Source organism: Carassius carassius, chromosome 1 (assembly GCF_963082965.1).
Source record: "Carassius carassius chromosome 1, fCarCar2.1, whole genome shotgun sequence".
Taxonomy (NCBI): domain Eukaryota; kingdom Metazoa; phylum Chordata; class Actinopteri; order Cypriniformes; family Cyprinidae; genus Carassius; species Carassius carassius.
This window is the reverse complement of record NC_081755.1, coordinates 28,629,279-28,644,315: the sequence shown is the minus strand read 5'-3', so window position 1 is coordinate 28,644,315 and position 15,037 is coordinate 28,629,279. Positions and strand designations below refer to the sequence as shown.

The following is a 15,037-nucleotide window of genomic DNA, read 5'->3' as shown; positions in this document are numbered from 1 at the left end:
TGAGCATGGGTTGGGAACTCTGCTTTGAGGCATTCTGCTCTTGGAGACAGATCCAGCTCCTTGTGCATTGGGTGTGTTTGCATGCTACTCGTTCAAACAAAACTGAAGTGACTAAAAGGCTTTTATTAGTACATTGATTCACTGCAGTTTTCGTTATGTGAAACTGAGGTGAATCAATTTTTTGTTGAAACCAGCTTGCCAAGACTGCACAAATTAGCTATTCAATTCAAGTTTATTCAATTCAAGTTTATTTGTATAGCGCTTTTTACAATACAAATTGTTACAAAGCAACTTTACAGAAAATTATGTTTCTACAATATTTAGTAATAGCTTATAAGTGGTGACTGTCAGTTTGTGCACGTATGACAGGATTTGTAGAAAAATATACAAGTCGTAGTCAGCCAGATGATGAACATTATTAATATTATTAATAATTAATGGAATGGACTATGGATTATTTGTATCTCTCTCAGCCTCACTTCCCATTTGTTTTTGCCTCCCTTTGTTCACTTACAGTCTCTCAGCAATTCTAAACAAAAACCAAAACAATAGAACACAAAAATGTTCTGCTGACAGACAGAACTAACAGTGAGTACATTTGTTGTGTGTGCATTACTTTGAGTTCGCATTTATCCCACCGTAAGCCTTTGTTAAGCACTGAAATGTGCCAAACATCAGCTCGTGTCCTCTGCTATCTACTACCAACTGTTGCAATGACATGGAAAAAAACAAAAGCCTCCTGTGCTGTCTATCCCGTCCTGTGGGTTCTCCCTTCATTTCTTGCCCTAATGCCCTAGTCAATTTGCACTAGTGAGAATTTAAAGTAAAGAAAAAGTGAAGCATCCAAACAGAATGATATGTGCTGGGAGGCCTCAGACAGAGGGTTCAAACAAAGCTCAAAAAGACGAACAAACTGCATTCCAAAACATTCATACACCACTGACATTCACAGAAAAGGGGTGGGTGGGGGTTCTGAGTGGCAAAGAGCACAGCTACCAATGACTGACTGATAACTAAAAACGCATACCTAGAGAGAAAGGTTTGTTTAGGTCTTTCTCTTCTGCGATCGCATTGCTGTTAGCAGGAATGAAGGAAAAGGAGGAAGATTTATTAATCTCATTTTGCTTTGCTCATTAGGCAACATTTCTTGCTAAGAAAAGGGAGTGGCTGAGAAACTAGTGAACTAGAGCGGCAAGGGAAAAGATAAGGAGAATCACACTGGCATCAGCACTGAAGACAGGTGAAGCAGACACTACTGGATAGCTCAGAGAAGTTCAAGGAACAAACAGAAGTACTGGCAAGTTGTTTTTGGGGTTTATTATTACTAGATGGGGATTTATCATGTGTGTATATACTGTATATGATACAATATACAATAAAGAAATGTCAAAGATTTAGAATTAAACATGAAAATTTGAAGTAGAAAGGGTGAAATAGCATATTTCGTTAAAAAACATACTCCAATAATCTTTTATTTTTATTTTTTTTACTTATTTTATTTGTGTGTAGTGTGATAGACAGACAGATATTACACTTTTAATTTGTATATGCATTTGTAATATATTTTACAATTAATCTCATTGGTGTATAATAGGATGTTTTGGATGTTAAATTATCAGAGTAAGACATATTTTTGATATTACATCTTTGTTTAGATATGTATATATAATACATTTTAGAGTTTATTTAATGATATTGCTGTATAACATTACAATTTTGATGTTAGATTCAAAGAAAATATGAAATAGTATTAAAATCGGATATTTTCTTCAAAGATCAGCTTTGTGCGTTCACCTGCTGCTCTCCGCGCCCCTTGTAGTGGGAGTCATGGAAAGCTACCTGTACTTCCTGCTCCCAGCAGTAGGGGGCTACGCTCTCGCTTCACTCTTCTTTCTGAAGAACCCTCACATTCTGCACAAGAAGAAACAGACAGCCTTCTACTGCACCCACATCTCTCACAGGGGAGGTACGGTATCCGAGTCATGTCTGGGGTTTGGGATTCTTACCTAGTCACAGTAGTGGAATAGTGTCATAGTAATTAACTGTAATGATGCTGAAGATAAATATTATATTAAATCACAATGAAATCATCTGCACCTGTTGCTCTATGCATGTCACGGCTTAAGTATTTTAAGTGACCTAACATACAGCAAGGAAAGTTACCTAAACCTTCTGATTTACAAAAGATTATTTTATCAAATGTATATAATATGTTGATAAATATATGGACATCTTGTGACTATCCCGTAAACCTGTCAATACACAGCATTAGATAATTCTGTTTATGACAGCATGTATGAGTGTTTTCCTCGTGGGGTTTGTATATAAAGCTAGTTAATGTGTGACTGAGTAAGCAATTAACTATTTGAGGAATTTTTATGTTTGTGTGTCTATGAGAGTCAGTCCACATTTCCTGACCTCCTGCTCTCTGTCCTCAGGCAGTGGTGAAAGGATTGAGAACACGATGGAGGCCTTTACACAGTGAGTCTCAGATCAGTTTTTCAGAACGAACCGTAGATCAGTATCGGCTCCTTTTAACGTCCTATCTTACATTTGTGTTAGTTTATCACAATTTGAATTTTCCCTGTCCTTTTAGGGGAATAGGTCTCCCTAATATTAACATACTCACTCTGATCTTGTTTCAATCCTTTCAGTTTGAATACTTGGGCCACTGTTTTTTAATTAATAAAAGTGAATAAGGACTGGGACAAAACAGTCCAAAAAAACTAATAAAAATGAATCTCTCAAAAAAAACCTCATTCATTATAGCTCAAGTAATTGAAAGTAATACCTACGAAACTGGATGACATTTATTCACTGAAAACATTTACCTTAACTGTTCTAGCTGCAGTCATTAAAGTTGCAAAATTATGTCCAAAATGTCTCTTTTCCTTTCAGCGCTGCTGAAGTGGGCACAGAGATGCTGGAGTTAGACTGTCACTTGACTAAAGATGGTCATGTGGTTGTGTCACATGATGAGAACCTCCTGCGACAGACTGGGCAAGATGTCAACATTTCCTCCTTAAACCTGGAGGTCAGGGGTCAAGCTTTTCTCATGATATACTGTACTGTGCAGCTCTACTTGCTCTGTTTAATACTAACTACTTATCAAAGAAAACAGTGAATCGTAGTTTCCACAAAATTATAAAGCAGCACAACTGTTTTCAACATTGATAATAATAAGCAATATTCCTTGAGCACAAAATCAGGATATTAGGATGATTTCTGAAGGATCACGTGACTGGAGTAATGATGCTGAAAATTAAGCTTTACCATCACAGTAATATATTACATTTTAAAATATGTTCAAATAAAAAAAGTTATTTAAAATAGTAATAACTTTGAAATACTGTACTGTTTTACCCTACTTTGGTTAAATAAATTGTGAACATTAAAACAAAAAATGTAAAAAAAAAAATCTTACAGACCAAAAACTTTTGAATTCTAATGTTTATATTTGATAATTAATGTTTTTTTTTTTCATAATTATTATGAATTTTATTTGTTAGGAGTTGCCACCTTATAATGAGACACTCGAGGTGACCTTTAAGACAGGTTTGTGTTTTTTTTTTCCAGTGAAACTGCTAACACATAATAACATGTTTATTAATGCATAATGATTATACATGTTTTAATTCCCTTTGCACAGGCCATTTCAGCACTGGGTCAGATAGAAACTTTGCACTATTAGAGGATGTCTTCCGCAAATTTCCACACATAGCTGTAAACATTGAAGTGAAAGAGAATAACAGCATGCTGATAGAGAAGGCAAGAGAGCAATCATCATCCTCACATACATGTACTACGAAATCTGATCCCTAATTTAACTACATCTGTTTACTAAACCTCCCTCTTTGTTCTTTTATCTCAATAATGTTATATTTTATGTGCTGTTTTTATTCAGATTTCTGATCTTGTGAAGAAATACAACAGAGAGGCCATCTCAGTTTGGGCCTCTGTTGACTCCATCATCATGGAAAACTGTTGCAAAACAGTGCGTATTCATTTATGTTCTCCGTTTTATTTCAAAGATTTATCGCCCACATACTTTCCTCTTTCTTACCGCTTTAGTTTTCCTTTTTTGTCAATGGCAGAACTCCTCCATGCCCTACATGTTCACTGTAAAGCGGGGTTTAAAGCTGCTCCTGCTCTACTACACCGGTCTCCTGCCATTTGTTCCCCTCGGAGAGAGTTTCCTGCAGTTCTACTTGCCACAAATCATGAACAGGTCAGTATACCCCAGATATTTAATTCTGTGTTGTGTAATCACACTGATGCATTTTCACTTATCTCTTTCTTACAGAGAATTCATACCTGAAATGTGGATTATGAGATGCAGACTGGTCATCCCTTTAATTCAAAGGTAACTAATCTTATTGGTATTATCAGACTATACTTTTATTTAACTTTTTATTCTTAGATTGAAATGGTTTTCTGTGGTTTTCTTTGTCAGACTAACATTGAGGAAAGGGATGTTCAAGCACCTCAGAGACAGAGGAATTCAGGTCTGTGGCCATGCTATATCATGTTTTGTGTTGTTAAAGGAATAGTTCACCGAAAAAAATAATTTTGCTGAACATTTACTCACCCTTAGTTTATCCAAAGTGTTGTTGAGTTTGTTTTTTCATCGTAACAGATTTGGATAAATGTAGCATTACATCACTTGCTCACCATTGGATCCTCTGCAGTGAATGGGTGACGTCAAAACACATCAATATCACAATAATCCACACCACTGCGGTCATAATGTCTTTTAAACGAAACAGATGTGGGTTTATAAGAAACAAATCCATCATTTAGACGTTTTTAACTTCAAGCATTTGGTTAAAAGTTGAGTCTTCTATCCATATAAGGAGAGTAACATGGACAGATTACGCACTGTTTACAAGAGAAAACTATTCTAAACAAATATGTCAGTGGATATGGTGTGAGGACAAAAGGTTATGGATATTTTCACTGGAAGAAGCATTGTTATGAACTCATATTTTGGCCAGAGACTATGTTAAACACCTTAATGAAGGATTTGTTTCTTAAAAATGCACAACTTTTCACTTCACAGAACTTTAAATGATGGACTGGAATTGTGTGGATTATTGTGATGTTTTTATCAGCTGTCTGGACTCTGATTCCGACGGCATCCATTCACTTGGTGAGCAAGTGATGCAATGCTAAATTTCTCCAAATCTGTGCCAAAGAAGAAACATGCTACATCTACATCTTGGATGGCCTGAGAGTGAGTAAATGTTCAGCAATTTTTCATTTTTGGGTGTACGTCCTTTTAGAAAAGAAACTGGTCTCAGTTTGTGCGTATGTAGCTACATGTATCAAAATTAAGAAACAAAATGTTCTTTTTCTCTTTAGATTCATCTCTTTGTGTGTAATGAGGAACAAGACATTGAGGCTGCGTTTGCTGCAGGAGCAACAGGAGTCATGACTGATTATCCCACCCTGTTATCAAACTATATTAGAAGACACACACAAGACACGTGATCAAACACAGATACACAATGTACTGAACCCTTGTCTAGTCAAACACACACTGTACAAATACTGTTTGCCTTTAAACATACAGCCACGTTTTATATTAGCTTATCAGCACTGGCACAGTGTTGACATGAAACTTGTTTTATGGCATTCTTCATGGGACATTTCTTGAGTATGAACACACATGAGAATAAACAGAACTCGTATACTCTACAAGTGGACTGTTTTCTTTATTATCCCACCATGTTTACAGCAAGTTTATTGTGGTTTTCAGTCAGTCTGGGTCAGTTTAGCGCCTCCCTGCCTGTGTTTGCAAACAAACATTATCCAACTTTTTTGAGAGGCGGTGCAAAGTGCTGAGAGCTGTGCTCAACAGGGGATCTGTAGACATCAAAGACTGTCCTTTTATAAATCTGCTTCAGATACAAAAATAAATTATCTTTCAGTAAATCGTTTGATGTCACACAGAACCACGGCGGATTTAATTATTCAGTAAAGTATTTTTCAGAACATCTGCGTGACTTGTTTGTCATGCAAACAACAAGAGGACCAAAATCGCCACTTCTAAAGAAGCGATAAGACGAAGATAGCCAAAACACGAGGACTTTGTTGTTCTGCTCGCTGAAACGTTAACGCAAACGCAACTGTTGAGTTCAGGTGACTTCGAACGCTCGAGAGGAGCGCTTCTGATTGGCTGACCTATATTCCAGACGTCGCTGTCTGGATTCTGATTGGTCAGCCGCGGTTTGTTTTGCTCCACATGACGTATAAGAAACTTCCTCAGAAAAAAAACAGTAAACAAATTCATATATTCGGCTGGAACGTATTGAGCAGCGCTTGCTTGCTTTAATTTTTTGGGAATTACGAAGCTTTCGGTTGACATCACACGCAGGTTAAAGCAGGTCGACATACAGGAGCGACACAAAGAAGTGAACTGTAGGAAAAGCTCAGCGCGCCGAACGTTTGTTTAGTTTAGTGATTAGTGAACGCTCAGGCTTCTCTTCCGGTAACAATACTACGAGCAGCGCTCGTCTTGAAGAAATCGTTCATATTTAGGTGAGTCCATTTTCATTGTTACGTAGCGAGTCAAATGGGTCGAGGAGGCTCGGAGCAATTCTAATGTGAAACGACTCTACTCATGGTTGTAGAAGCCAGTAACGTTACACGATGGTGAAATTGCAGGGGTTTATTTCGAAACGTGAATAAAAGTGACTGACATACGTGCAACTGGCCGCGTTCGTTAGTTCTATTTTCTATTAGTGAAGGGGGAATGATTCAAGTCCGCGAATCGGTTCTTTTGAACCGTTCATTTCAAAAAAAGATTTGGCGGTCATTTTAAGCTGTGATTGGTCCTTGACATTCTGATACTTCGTTTGTCATTTTATTAATTTATTTATGTTATTATTGTAATTTCCTGTGCCCCTATTCAGTTGGTTGCAATGGTGATTATTCTTGTGAAACATTATCATTAATTCAAAAACCCTAAGAACAGTTTAATTGTACATTTCAAATAATACTAAAATTAATTTTAAAGTTTGGCTCGAAGTACTTTTTTATAAAATCAGCACATAGTGAAGTAAATTAGTTTTCCCCTAATCTTATTTGTAATATTTTGTGTTATTATTTTGCTAATTTAGTGTTTTAATGTTTGCCCCATCAGGCAAAATCTCTTGTTCTCCAGATGATTTGACTCTCAATATTCTCTGCTCATTGGGAATCGGTTTGGAACACCGGTTCAGCCGAATCGTTGAACGCACCCGACTCAAATGAACGATTCATTCACGTTTTTCCAGCTGCATTTTGGGACGTGCTGTAACGTTGTAGTCAATATAAACTGAAACTAGAATCGTGAGCGTGTCTGTGGAAATGTTGTAACTATTAAAGTATTTTATAATTTAAGCCTTTTTTAGTATTTATTACAGCATGCCATAGTTATTAATTACCTCTCACCCCTTTTTACCCTCGTGTCTGGCATGCCATATATGGGGTAACTAGAGTGTGGGCAGCCATGCAAAGTAGGTCATGTGGATGTTTCTTTTTTTTCATGCTATATCTCTGAAACAGGATACAATATTTGCAGCGATGTGAAAATGCTTTTCAAATGCACAAAGGAAAAGCTTGCCATAAATGTCACTTCCAGCATGCATCAAATCTCAAAGCATTTGGTTTGCTTTGAAAATCTCAACATTAATAGCTGAAGATGTCAATGCCATGCTTTATAACCCATTTGGCAACCCAGCAAGGAGCTGTTTTGTCTGTCAAAGCTGCTTTGTAGCCTCTCCCTCAAGTTTTTAATGGTCTCATTCAGACATGAGAAGGGACAGCAAAATATGTTATCCTTGCATATATTATCTGACACTCACTGTTTTTGATTGTGTGTGTTCCTCAAAGACATGGTGAAGCAGACCAAGGCCAAAACTTTCCAGGCCTATCTGGACTTCTGTCACCGCCGCTACAGCTGCGTCCACTGCCGTGCACACCTGGCCAACCACGATGACCTGATTTCTAAGGTGAGAGTTCCTCCGTGTGATTTTTCACATTTACAGCTAGAATTGTGAATGGTGATGCTGTTTGCATTAAAGATTCACGTGTTTGTCTGTTTTCAGTCATTTCAAGGCAGTCAAGGACGTGCCTATCTGTTCAATTCTGTGTGAGTATCACTTCTGAAGAAAAAAAAATCTCAGAGATTGAATCAGATTGTGATGGAAAAAATAGTTGGTTTAACTGTCATTTTGTGATTTCAGGGTGAACGTGGGTTGTGGCCCAGCAGAAGAAAGGCTTCTGCTGACCGGTCTTCATGCTGTAGCTGATATTTACTGCGAGAATTGCCACACCACACTGGGCTGGAAATATGTAAGCATGTATTGTTTTAATAAGACATGTAGTAGGACACTTTTTTTTGCAAAAATGGCTTTATTTCTATCACTGCCCTGCAGTCTGATTGCAGTTTTTTTTCCTCTTTCCTCTACAGGAGCAGGCATTTGAGTTAAGTCAGAAGTATAAGGAGGGAAAGTTTATTATTGAATTATCTCACATGATTAAGGATAATGGCTGGGACTGAAGCGTTCAGCCTTTGCTTTAACTTTGTCACCGCTTGCAGCTTCTCCAAGAACGTCATGAGATGCTTTCTTTTATATCTATATATATCCATCTATGATCTACATTTACTATTGTGAGCACCTTTTTCCACACTTGTATCCCAATGCACCAGTTTTTTAAGGGGGCAGGGCAGTCTTGGGTGATTGGTTTGTGTGTGTGTTTGTGCTTTTTATATGTATTTGGAGGTGTGCTTGTGTGTGAGGCATGCTTGAAGAAACCGTGCTAAAATTATCAACTACGTAAATCCAGTTTTAAAGAATTCTTGGCATAAGCCCACAAATTCTCCAAATTAAGTGCAGTTCATGAGGTTTGGTTATAGCATGATCAAAATGCCAAGATCCAATGCTTTTTTTTTAAAATTCAATTAATTTTTACTTTAAAGAGCGAGGTATTTGTGAATGAGGTAGTGCGAGTGAAATAACTTTATCGTATGTTGTTTGTGTCTGTGTTTGTGGGGCTTAGAGTGGATCATGTGCAATATGTGTGTATGTGAGAGAGTTTGCATTAAGGATGATTCATGCCTCCAAATTAAGTCATTTTTGGTTGAATTCATCTTTTACTTCACCAAGTCACTGGGGAGTCCCAACAGATTATCATCCTGATGAACAAGCAGGCTTGTTGCTGTAGAGATGTCCACAGTTGACTGACCTTCTTAAGACACGTCAATTACAGCTTATAAGTATATACAGCTTATTGTAATTGGGATATAAATTTTTCTCTGTTTGTCTTGTTTCTTGTTTTGGTTTTTTTGTCTATGAGAAATGTATTAAGTATATTCTAACACTGAGCAGCATGTACAGAGACATTGATCTGATCATTTTAGAGCAGACATGTAAATGTGCTTATGATTGTGTAGCAGAGTATTTCTTTGAATGCTAAAGTGTATTAAGTTAACCTGAATTCTTTACATTAAAGTATGGGGTAAATGAAAACTGTCAAGGTTTTTTGTTGTTGTTGTTTTTTTTATTACTAAAAATTGGTTCGGAGCAGTGTATCTTTAATGTTAAAATACGCTTTTTTATTCAATATTCTTCAATGTTAAAATGATACATTATAAGCAAAAGTACAGTGTACTGAACAACACTGTACAAGAACTAACATGGACAAAAATATGTGAACATTTTCAATGCAGTGATCTTAAATATGATGGACGTGTTATATAATGTAACAACTTACTCGTATTATATCAAACAGACTGTATAAAATTATATCGACACGTTTTATTACGCACACACACACACACACACGAGCAAGGATTAGTATAATGGATTAAAGAGCGCGAACAAATGCTCAAATGAATTGACGGTGCTTTTCACTAATGCAAAGGACACAACTACGAAATTATGAATGATTATATAATGCTCTATAGACGACGTGGTTTTTAAATAAACTATGCGGAAGCAAAAGGCAGCTTCTCTGTCCTAATTTTTAGAACCACCTAGAGTGAAACGGATAAAGACTACAACGCCCACAAGTCTTTGCGCACATCGGTGACGTGGCCAGCATTACCCAGCAGACCGGGGCGATTTGAACTTCATTTTGGATGCAAGTAATTTTCTATTTCATTTCATTGTTTTCAAACCATTTTACCCGCGGATTTTACCTTTATATGTGATAAAATCCAAGCTATTTTAGTACAGCCAGTAAGTCCGCATCACGATGTCCGGGAAAATCAAAAGCAGGAGCGCTGCAAATGCCGACTCGATATCTGCCAGTGTGTCCTGCGACGAGCGCATCTTACGGGACTGCCATCAGATGTACACCAATCCGGAGAGCGGTAAGAAACCGGAACCTTTAGAAAAGACTACATTCACGTTGATTTACCTGGTTTATTATTAGAGCCGTGTCTAGGCGTGGAGAGGAGGTGCTCACGGTAACCGTTGAGCTGAAACGCCAGTTTGTAACGTTATGTAAAGTATGCACTTCACAGAGCGAAAGGTATTATAAGTTTGTTTTTATAACTGTGCGATCATTACATTTCCCGTTTAATTCTTCACTATTTACTCCAAGCAATAGTGCTTCAACTTTAAATTGTATACAGTTTTCGTCTTTTGCTGTGATTTGTCACTAGGTGGCTGACGTTTAAGGATAAGACTCACACTTACACAGACACACACACACACACACACACACACACACACTCAAACAATGTTCTTCACTTACTCACCCACTGAAAAAGTGAAATACTTACACTTTCTTTTCAATCTAGTTTGTCTAATCACTCAATCCTTTGCTTTGTAGGACTAATATCAATCGCTCAGACTGTTGGGGTGACCTTGCTGCCTCCCCGGAAAAAGATAACTGCGATGTTGATCGGGAACCACTCCGCTGGAAAGAGCAGCTTTATCAATTGGTAGGCTAATGTACAGACATGAAAACATACACTACAACCATGCACTCAGACTGCTGTTCATGTTAGAATGAAAAAGTGAGTACCGGTACAGTTCAAACAGTAAGCCATCGATGTATTGCTTTGCAGGTATGTGGAGGAGCATATCCAAAGAACAGGGGTCGCTATAGAGACACAGGGTTTCAGCTTTGTTACAAGTGGACGAAAGCGGGAATCGCTCACAGTAAATATGACCCTATGCATATCGCATGAATATGAGGTTCCATTTGTGCCAAAATTATGTCGACATGCTGTCTGTCTATGCTATGTGTCGAGTAAGTTGAGACGACACATAGCATAGACCGACAACATGTCGACATAATTTTGGCATATGTCTTGTATAACAACTGTCGCCTTGGCTTTAGGGAAATGCAACGCTCCATCTCTATCCCCATTTCAAAACATTGAAGGAGTTTAAAGGTTTGTTGTTTAATCGTGCTAAAAAGAACTACATGCTTATGGAAGCTGTGTCTAAAATGTCACTTTCTCTCAATTTCAGGGGTGTCAGAATACCTCAGCACCGAGATCTGTACTTCACGACAGAAGCGTTTCAGCTTGGTGACCTTTGTTGACACTCCTGGTCTGGTGGATGGGGATATGAAGTACCCCTTTGACGTGGATCAAGCTATTCTGTGGCTTGGTGTGTGTTTGTCTTGAAGTTATGTGTGTGTTCCAGAGTTAGTATTTTTGTAATGTTGCTTGTAAATCTAAATGTACTATTATAGATGTCCTTTTGTAATCCTAATAAGTGTCTCTATTCTGATTCTGCCTGTCTACACCAGGAGAGCTCTGTGATCTGATCCTGGTCTTCTTTGACCCAATGGGACAGGCTTTATGCAAGCGCACACTCAACATTGTAGAGAAACTGAACGAGAAGCAAGGGGACCGTCTCCGTTTTTATCTCAGTAAAGCAGATGAAGCTGGAGGAGAGTCTGATCGACAAGTAAGATGCTCTTATACATAACTACTGTGAACATAAGCATATGCACTACCATTCAGAGAAGCATTTGTTTTGATCAATATTACAGTAATAATAGTAATATTATAATTTATTACAATATCTAATTTTTTATTTTTTTATTTTATTAAATATCAATGTATTAATGGTATATAAAATATTAGCAATGATAAAAAAAACAATATGTTCCTGTGATTAATTTGAGCTGAATTAGATTATTCATATTTTTGTGGAATAGATTTTAAATAGAAATCTTTTGTAGTATTGTCAATTCATTTTCTTGCTTAAGTATTAATTTAAGCAATAAAAAAAGTATTAATTGTCAGTATTAAACTGACTCCAAGCATTTTAACAGTAGTGTATATGGATGTTTCAAGAGACCGTAAAGGACAAGATCTTTAAAGGCAAATGGTCTTTGTTTGACTGTTAAGTAACGATATGTCAAATTGCTTTGTTCTTGGCTATTTCAGTGGTTAACATTTTTTTAATTGATTTTCAAGCACTTTTCAGAATACCACATAATGCATCTGTACAAAATCAAAGTTTTCACCCCAATATCAACAACCACCCCCCCACCCACACAAAAAAGTTTTTGGCTATTTCAGAGAGTTATGATGCAGATTGTGCAGGAGCTTTGCAAGCGTCCAGGACTCAACAAGTGTGGTTTCGACATGCCCACCATCTATGTTCCCAACCCTAATAAGGTGCTATCACAATATTTCATTTCCTCACTGTAACTGTGACAACTTTCGTGCTTAAGTAAAGATTACTGAAGATGACTTTTTCCTCACTGTCTCCACCATCAGCCCAGTCGATGTGTCAATCAGATTGAGGAGGTGTGTCGGACTATAGAGAAGACCATTAACCAGACTGTGCAGAACACACTTAACTCACTGGAGAAGGACTGCAACCTCATCACCGAGGCCATCGCTGAGACTCTTGATAATGACCGGTAACATCCTTGTTTTGTATCATACATATTGAATTGTATAGGTATACATCAATGTTTATTAGATTGTCTAATATGACCGTTGCTGCTGTGTGTTAAACTCTGTATAGGCAGTGCAGTATAGAGAACCGTCGATCACGTTTTAAGGGCTGTTTGTTGGGCATGCTGGGTTTCACTGTGCCCCTGCTGCTCCTCGTCACCCTGGTGCTTGGCAGCCTCTCCAAAGATGTGCTGGTGCTCATGCTGGGTAATAGTGGCACAGAGGCACTCACACTATATGTGGTTAGTATGCATATGCATTCCGGTGTGAGTGTGTGTGGGATTGACTGTAGATACTGAAGTAAGTGTGGGTCTGTGTGTTCAGGTTCCTGCAGTGAAGGTGTTTGAATCCTTGTCAGCGGAGGTGCAGCTGTACAGCTGTGCTGGACTGGTGCTGTTGTCCTTCTGCTTTATCCTCATTGCTCGCTTTTCTTTCAGGTGAAAAAAAAAACTTTACATGCATAGTAGTTTTTTCTTTATCAGACAGAATTAAACCATTTAATTTACTTAACATCATTCTAAAATGTGGCTGCTTCTGCTAAGCATTAAAGGAGGTATTTACTATAATTTTCACATTCAAGATTTCTTTAAACCTTTATTAATCTTAGACCTGCAGTAGAAAAAATTAGTGAGAAATTCCTCCTAGCTATTTTATGTATTTAGAAGTCATAGAATGTAGTGCTATGGCCTATATATTATATATTGTTTCTAGAATAGTTTTTTTTTTAGAACTGTAGCAGAAGGGAAGATTAGTGAATGATTCTTTTTTTTTTTTTTATAAACAAAAATTCAGATTTACTCCTAGCTATTAGGGGAAGATTAGTGATTAATTTTTGCCCCTTTATGCCATATACTTTTACTGTGTGGAAAAGACCAGCCTCAGCATTTTGCTAAACCTCTCTTGTTTTTCTCTGTATTCCACTTTTAGGACCAAACCAACACTGTCTGGGAAACAAAAGAGACAGCTTCAGCAAAAACTGGAGTATGTCCAGGAGGTAGTGAAGAGCAAAAAGGTATAGTGTGCATCTGTGTTTTGTTGACACATCTAAGAACAGCTACAGTGATGATGGACTCTGCTAAAGACTCTTGTATGTTTATGCAGAAAAATCTCTATGAGGAGTACCTGCGTCAGAGTGTGGGTGATCAGGACATGAACTGAGAGGGAATATAGACTTCAAAGATCTGGATGGGATGAATACAGCACAGAAGTACCACTAAACCGTATCTAATCATTCCTGTAATGTATCAAGACACAGAGAAGCTATTTCATGGGCACTTAGTTGCACACTACTGCTCCTGTAAGCTCTGTCTTTCAGCATTAAATAATGATGGAGCTGTGGACCAATACTATGTTTGTTTAATTGTTTTAGTCTCATTGCGGTATAACAATTGTACTGTAAGGAATAGTTGAAGGGCCACATTAGGAGATTGGATTAATTCTCTGAATTATCCTATTATTTGGCAATAGCAATTTTTAATATCATTCTCCTTTTCTCTGCTATATATTTAAAATACTCTCTATATTATGGTAAATAACTAGAATGACTGAGAAATGAGAAGCCCTTCATTTGTTACATTAGATTCTTATGACATCTGGTGTTTATTCACATTGTCAATTTTAATAGAAATATTGAAGCTGGCTTTTGTATACCAAGGTTTCCTACGTTTTTATGTCAAGTTGTTGCTGTTACGATAATAAAATAATAAATGTGTATGTGTTTGGCTTCATTGCTTTTCCGAAACTGGCAAAGCAAGGACTAGCTGCTAACTCGGGCTGATGTTAACATCCAAATCCTCTTTGGATTTTTAGAGTATGCGTGCGCGATAGATAGATAGATAGATAGATAGATAGATATTATCTGGTGTAAGAATATATAATCTATCTAGAGACTATTGTTTTGAGTTTATATATTGTATATATTTTGTTAAAACTTGCTTGTAATCTTAGCATACGGTGGCACCACTTTCGATTCGTTCTTTTGAATCGGTTCTTTGTAATGAATCTGCCAAAACGGTTCACTTGATTCTTTTGCATTGATTCAAAACGATTATGACATCCTTGTTCATTTCTCAGAATTGAACGCAACGTTAATTCAAATTGCATTTGGGAACGATTTTT

At 37.3% G+C, this 15,037-nt stretch overlaps 3 protein-coding genes across 4 annotated transcripts; all 3 read left to right on the top strand.

Moving 5' to 3' along the window:
* Positions 1 to 1,668: 1,668 nt before the first annotated feature.
* On the top strand, positions 1,669 to 5,700 carry LOC132144163 (lysophospholipase D GDPD1-like). The gene is made up of 10 exons (XM_059554929.1): positions 1,669 to 1,966; positions 2,439 to 2,481; positions 2,899 to 3,034; positions 3,510 to 3,555; positions 3,650 to 3,768; positions 3,905 to 3,994; positions 4,095 to 4,228; positions 4,304 to 4,363; positions 4,454 to 4,505; positions 5,362 to 5,700. Exons 1-10 carry the CDS (start codon positions 1,828 to 1,830, stop codon positions 5,488 to 5,490), a joined length of 948 nt encoding a protein of 315 aa, XP_059410912.1. The 5' UTR covers positions 1,669 to 1,827; the 3' UTR covers positions 5,491 to 5,700.
* Positions 5,701 to 6,232: 532 nt separating this feature from the next.
* On the top strand, positions 6,233 to 9,515 carry LOC132144173 (protein yippee-like 3). The gene is made up of 5 exons (XM_059554939.1): positions 6,233 to 6,540; positions 7,876 to 7,994; positions 8,091 to 8,134; positions 8,229 to 8,337; positions 8,456 to 9,515. Exons 2-5 carry the CDS (start codon positions 7,878 to 7,880, stop codon positions 8,543 to 8,545), a joined length of 360 nt encoding a protein of 119 aa, XP_059410922.1. The 5' UTR covers positions 6,233 to 6,540; positions 7,876 to 7,877; the 3' UTR covers positions 8,546 to 9,515.
* Positions 9,516 to 10,057: 542 nt separating this feature from the next.
* LOC132144151 (sarcalumenin-like) lies at positions 10,058 to 14,247 on the top strand. 2 transcript variants are annotated; one of them, XM_059554912.1, is made up of 12 exons: positions 10,058 to 10,360; positions 10,825 to 10,936; positions 11,063 to 11,156; positions 11,338 to 11,392; positions 11,472 to 11,612; positions 11,755 to 11,915; positions 12,536 to 12,634; positions 12,737 to 12,882; positions 12,990 to 13,161; positions 13,244 to 13,356; positions 13,847 to 13,931; positions 14,021 to 14,247. In XM_059554912.1, the coding sequence occupies exons 1-12, from the start codon at positions 10,243 to 10,245 to the stop codon at positions 14,075 to 14,077; spliced, it is 1,353 nt and encodes a 450-aa protein (XP_059410895.1). In that variant the 5' UTR covers positions 10,058 to 10,242; the 3' UTR covers positions 14,078 to 14,247. The 2 variants fall into 2 exon arrangements, with proteins under 2 accessions (XP_059410895.1, XP_059410902.1); XM_059554919.1 differs by lacking the exon at positions 10,058 to 10,360 and adding an exon at positions 10,418 to 10,521.
* The last annotated feature ends 790 nt before the right edge of the window (positions 14,248 to 15,037 follow it).

Bases quoted from the DNA above. Each gene is read 5' to 3' on its own strand.
- LOC132144163 (XM_059554929.1), top strand. From the start codon at position 1,828: ATGGAAAGCTACCTGTACTTCCTGCTCCCAGCAGTAGGGGGCTACGCT. The intron at 3,035-3,509 runs GTCAGGGGTCAA...TTTATTTGTTAG, and splicing joins TTTCCTCCTTAAACCTGGAG to GAGTTGCCACCTTATAATGA. The intron at 3,556-3,649 runs GTTTGTGTTTTT...CCCTTTGCACAG, and splicing joins CGAGGTGACCTTTAAGACAG to GCCATTTCAGCACTGGGTCA.
- LOC132144173 (XM_059554939.1), top strand. From the start codon at position 7,878: ATGGTGAAGCAGACCAAGGCCAAAACTTTCCAGGCCTATCTGGACTTC. The intron at 7,995-8,090 runs GTGAGAGTTCCT...GTCTGTTTTCAG, and splicing joins ACGATGACCTGATTTCTAAG to TCATTTCAAGGCAGTCAAGG. The intron at 8,135-8,228 runs GTGAGTATCACT...TTGTGATTTCAG, and splicing joins GCCTATCTGTTCAATTCTGT to GGTGAACGTGGGTTGTGGCC.
- LOC132144151 (XM_059554912.1), top strand. From the start codon at position 10,243: ATGTCCGGGAAAATCAAAAGCAGGAGCGCTGCAAATGCCGACTCGATA. The intron at 11,613-11,754 runs GTGTGTGTTTGT...TGTCTACACCAG, and splicing joins TCAAGCTATTCTGTGGCTTG to GAGAGCTCTGTGATCTGATC. The intron at 11,916-12,535 runs GTAAGATGCTCT...TGGCTATTTCAG, and splicing joins GAGGAGAGTCTGATCGACAA to AGAGTTATGATGCAGATTGT.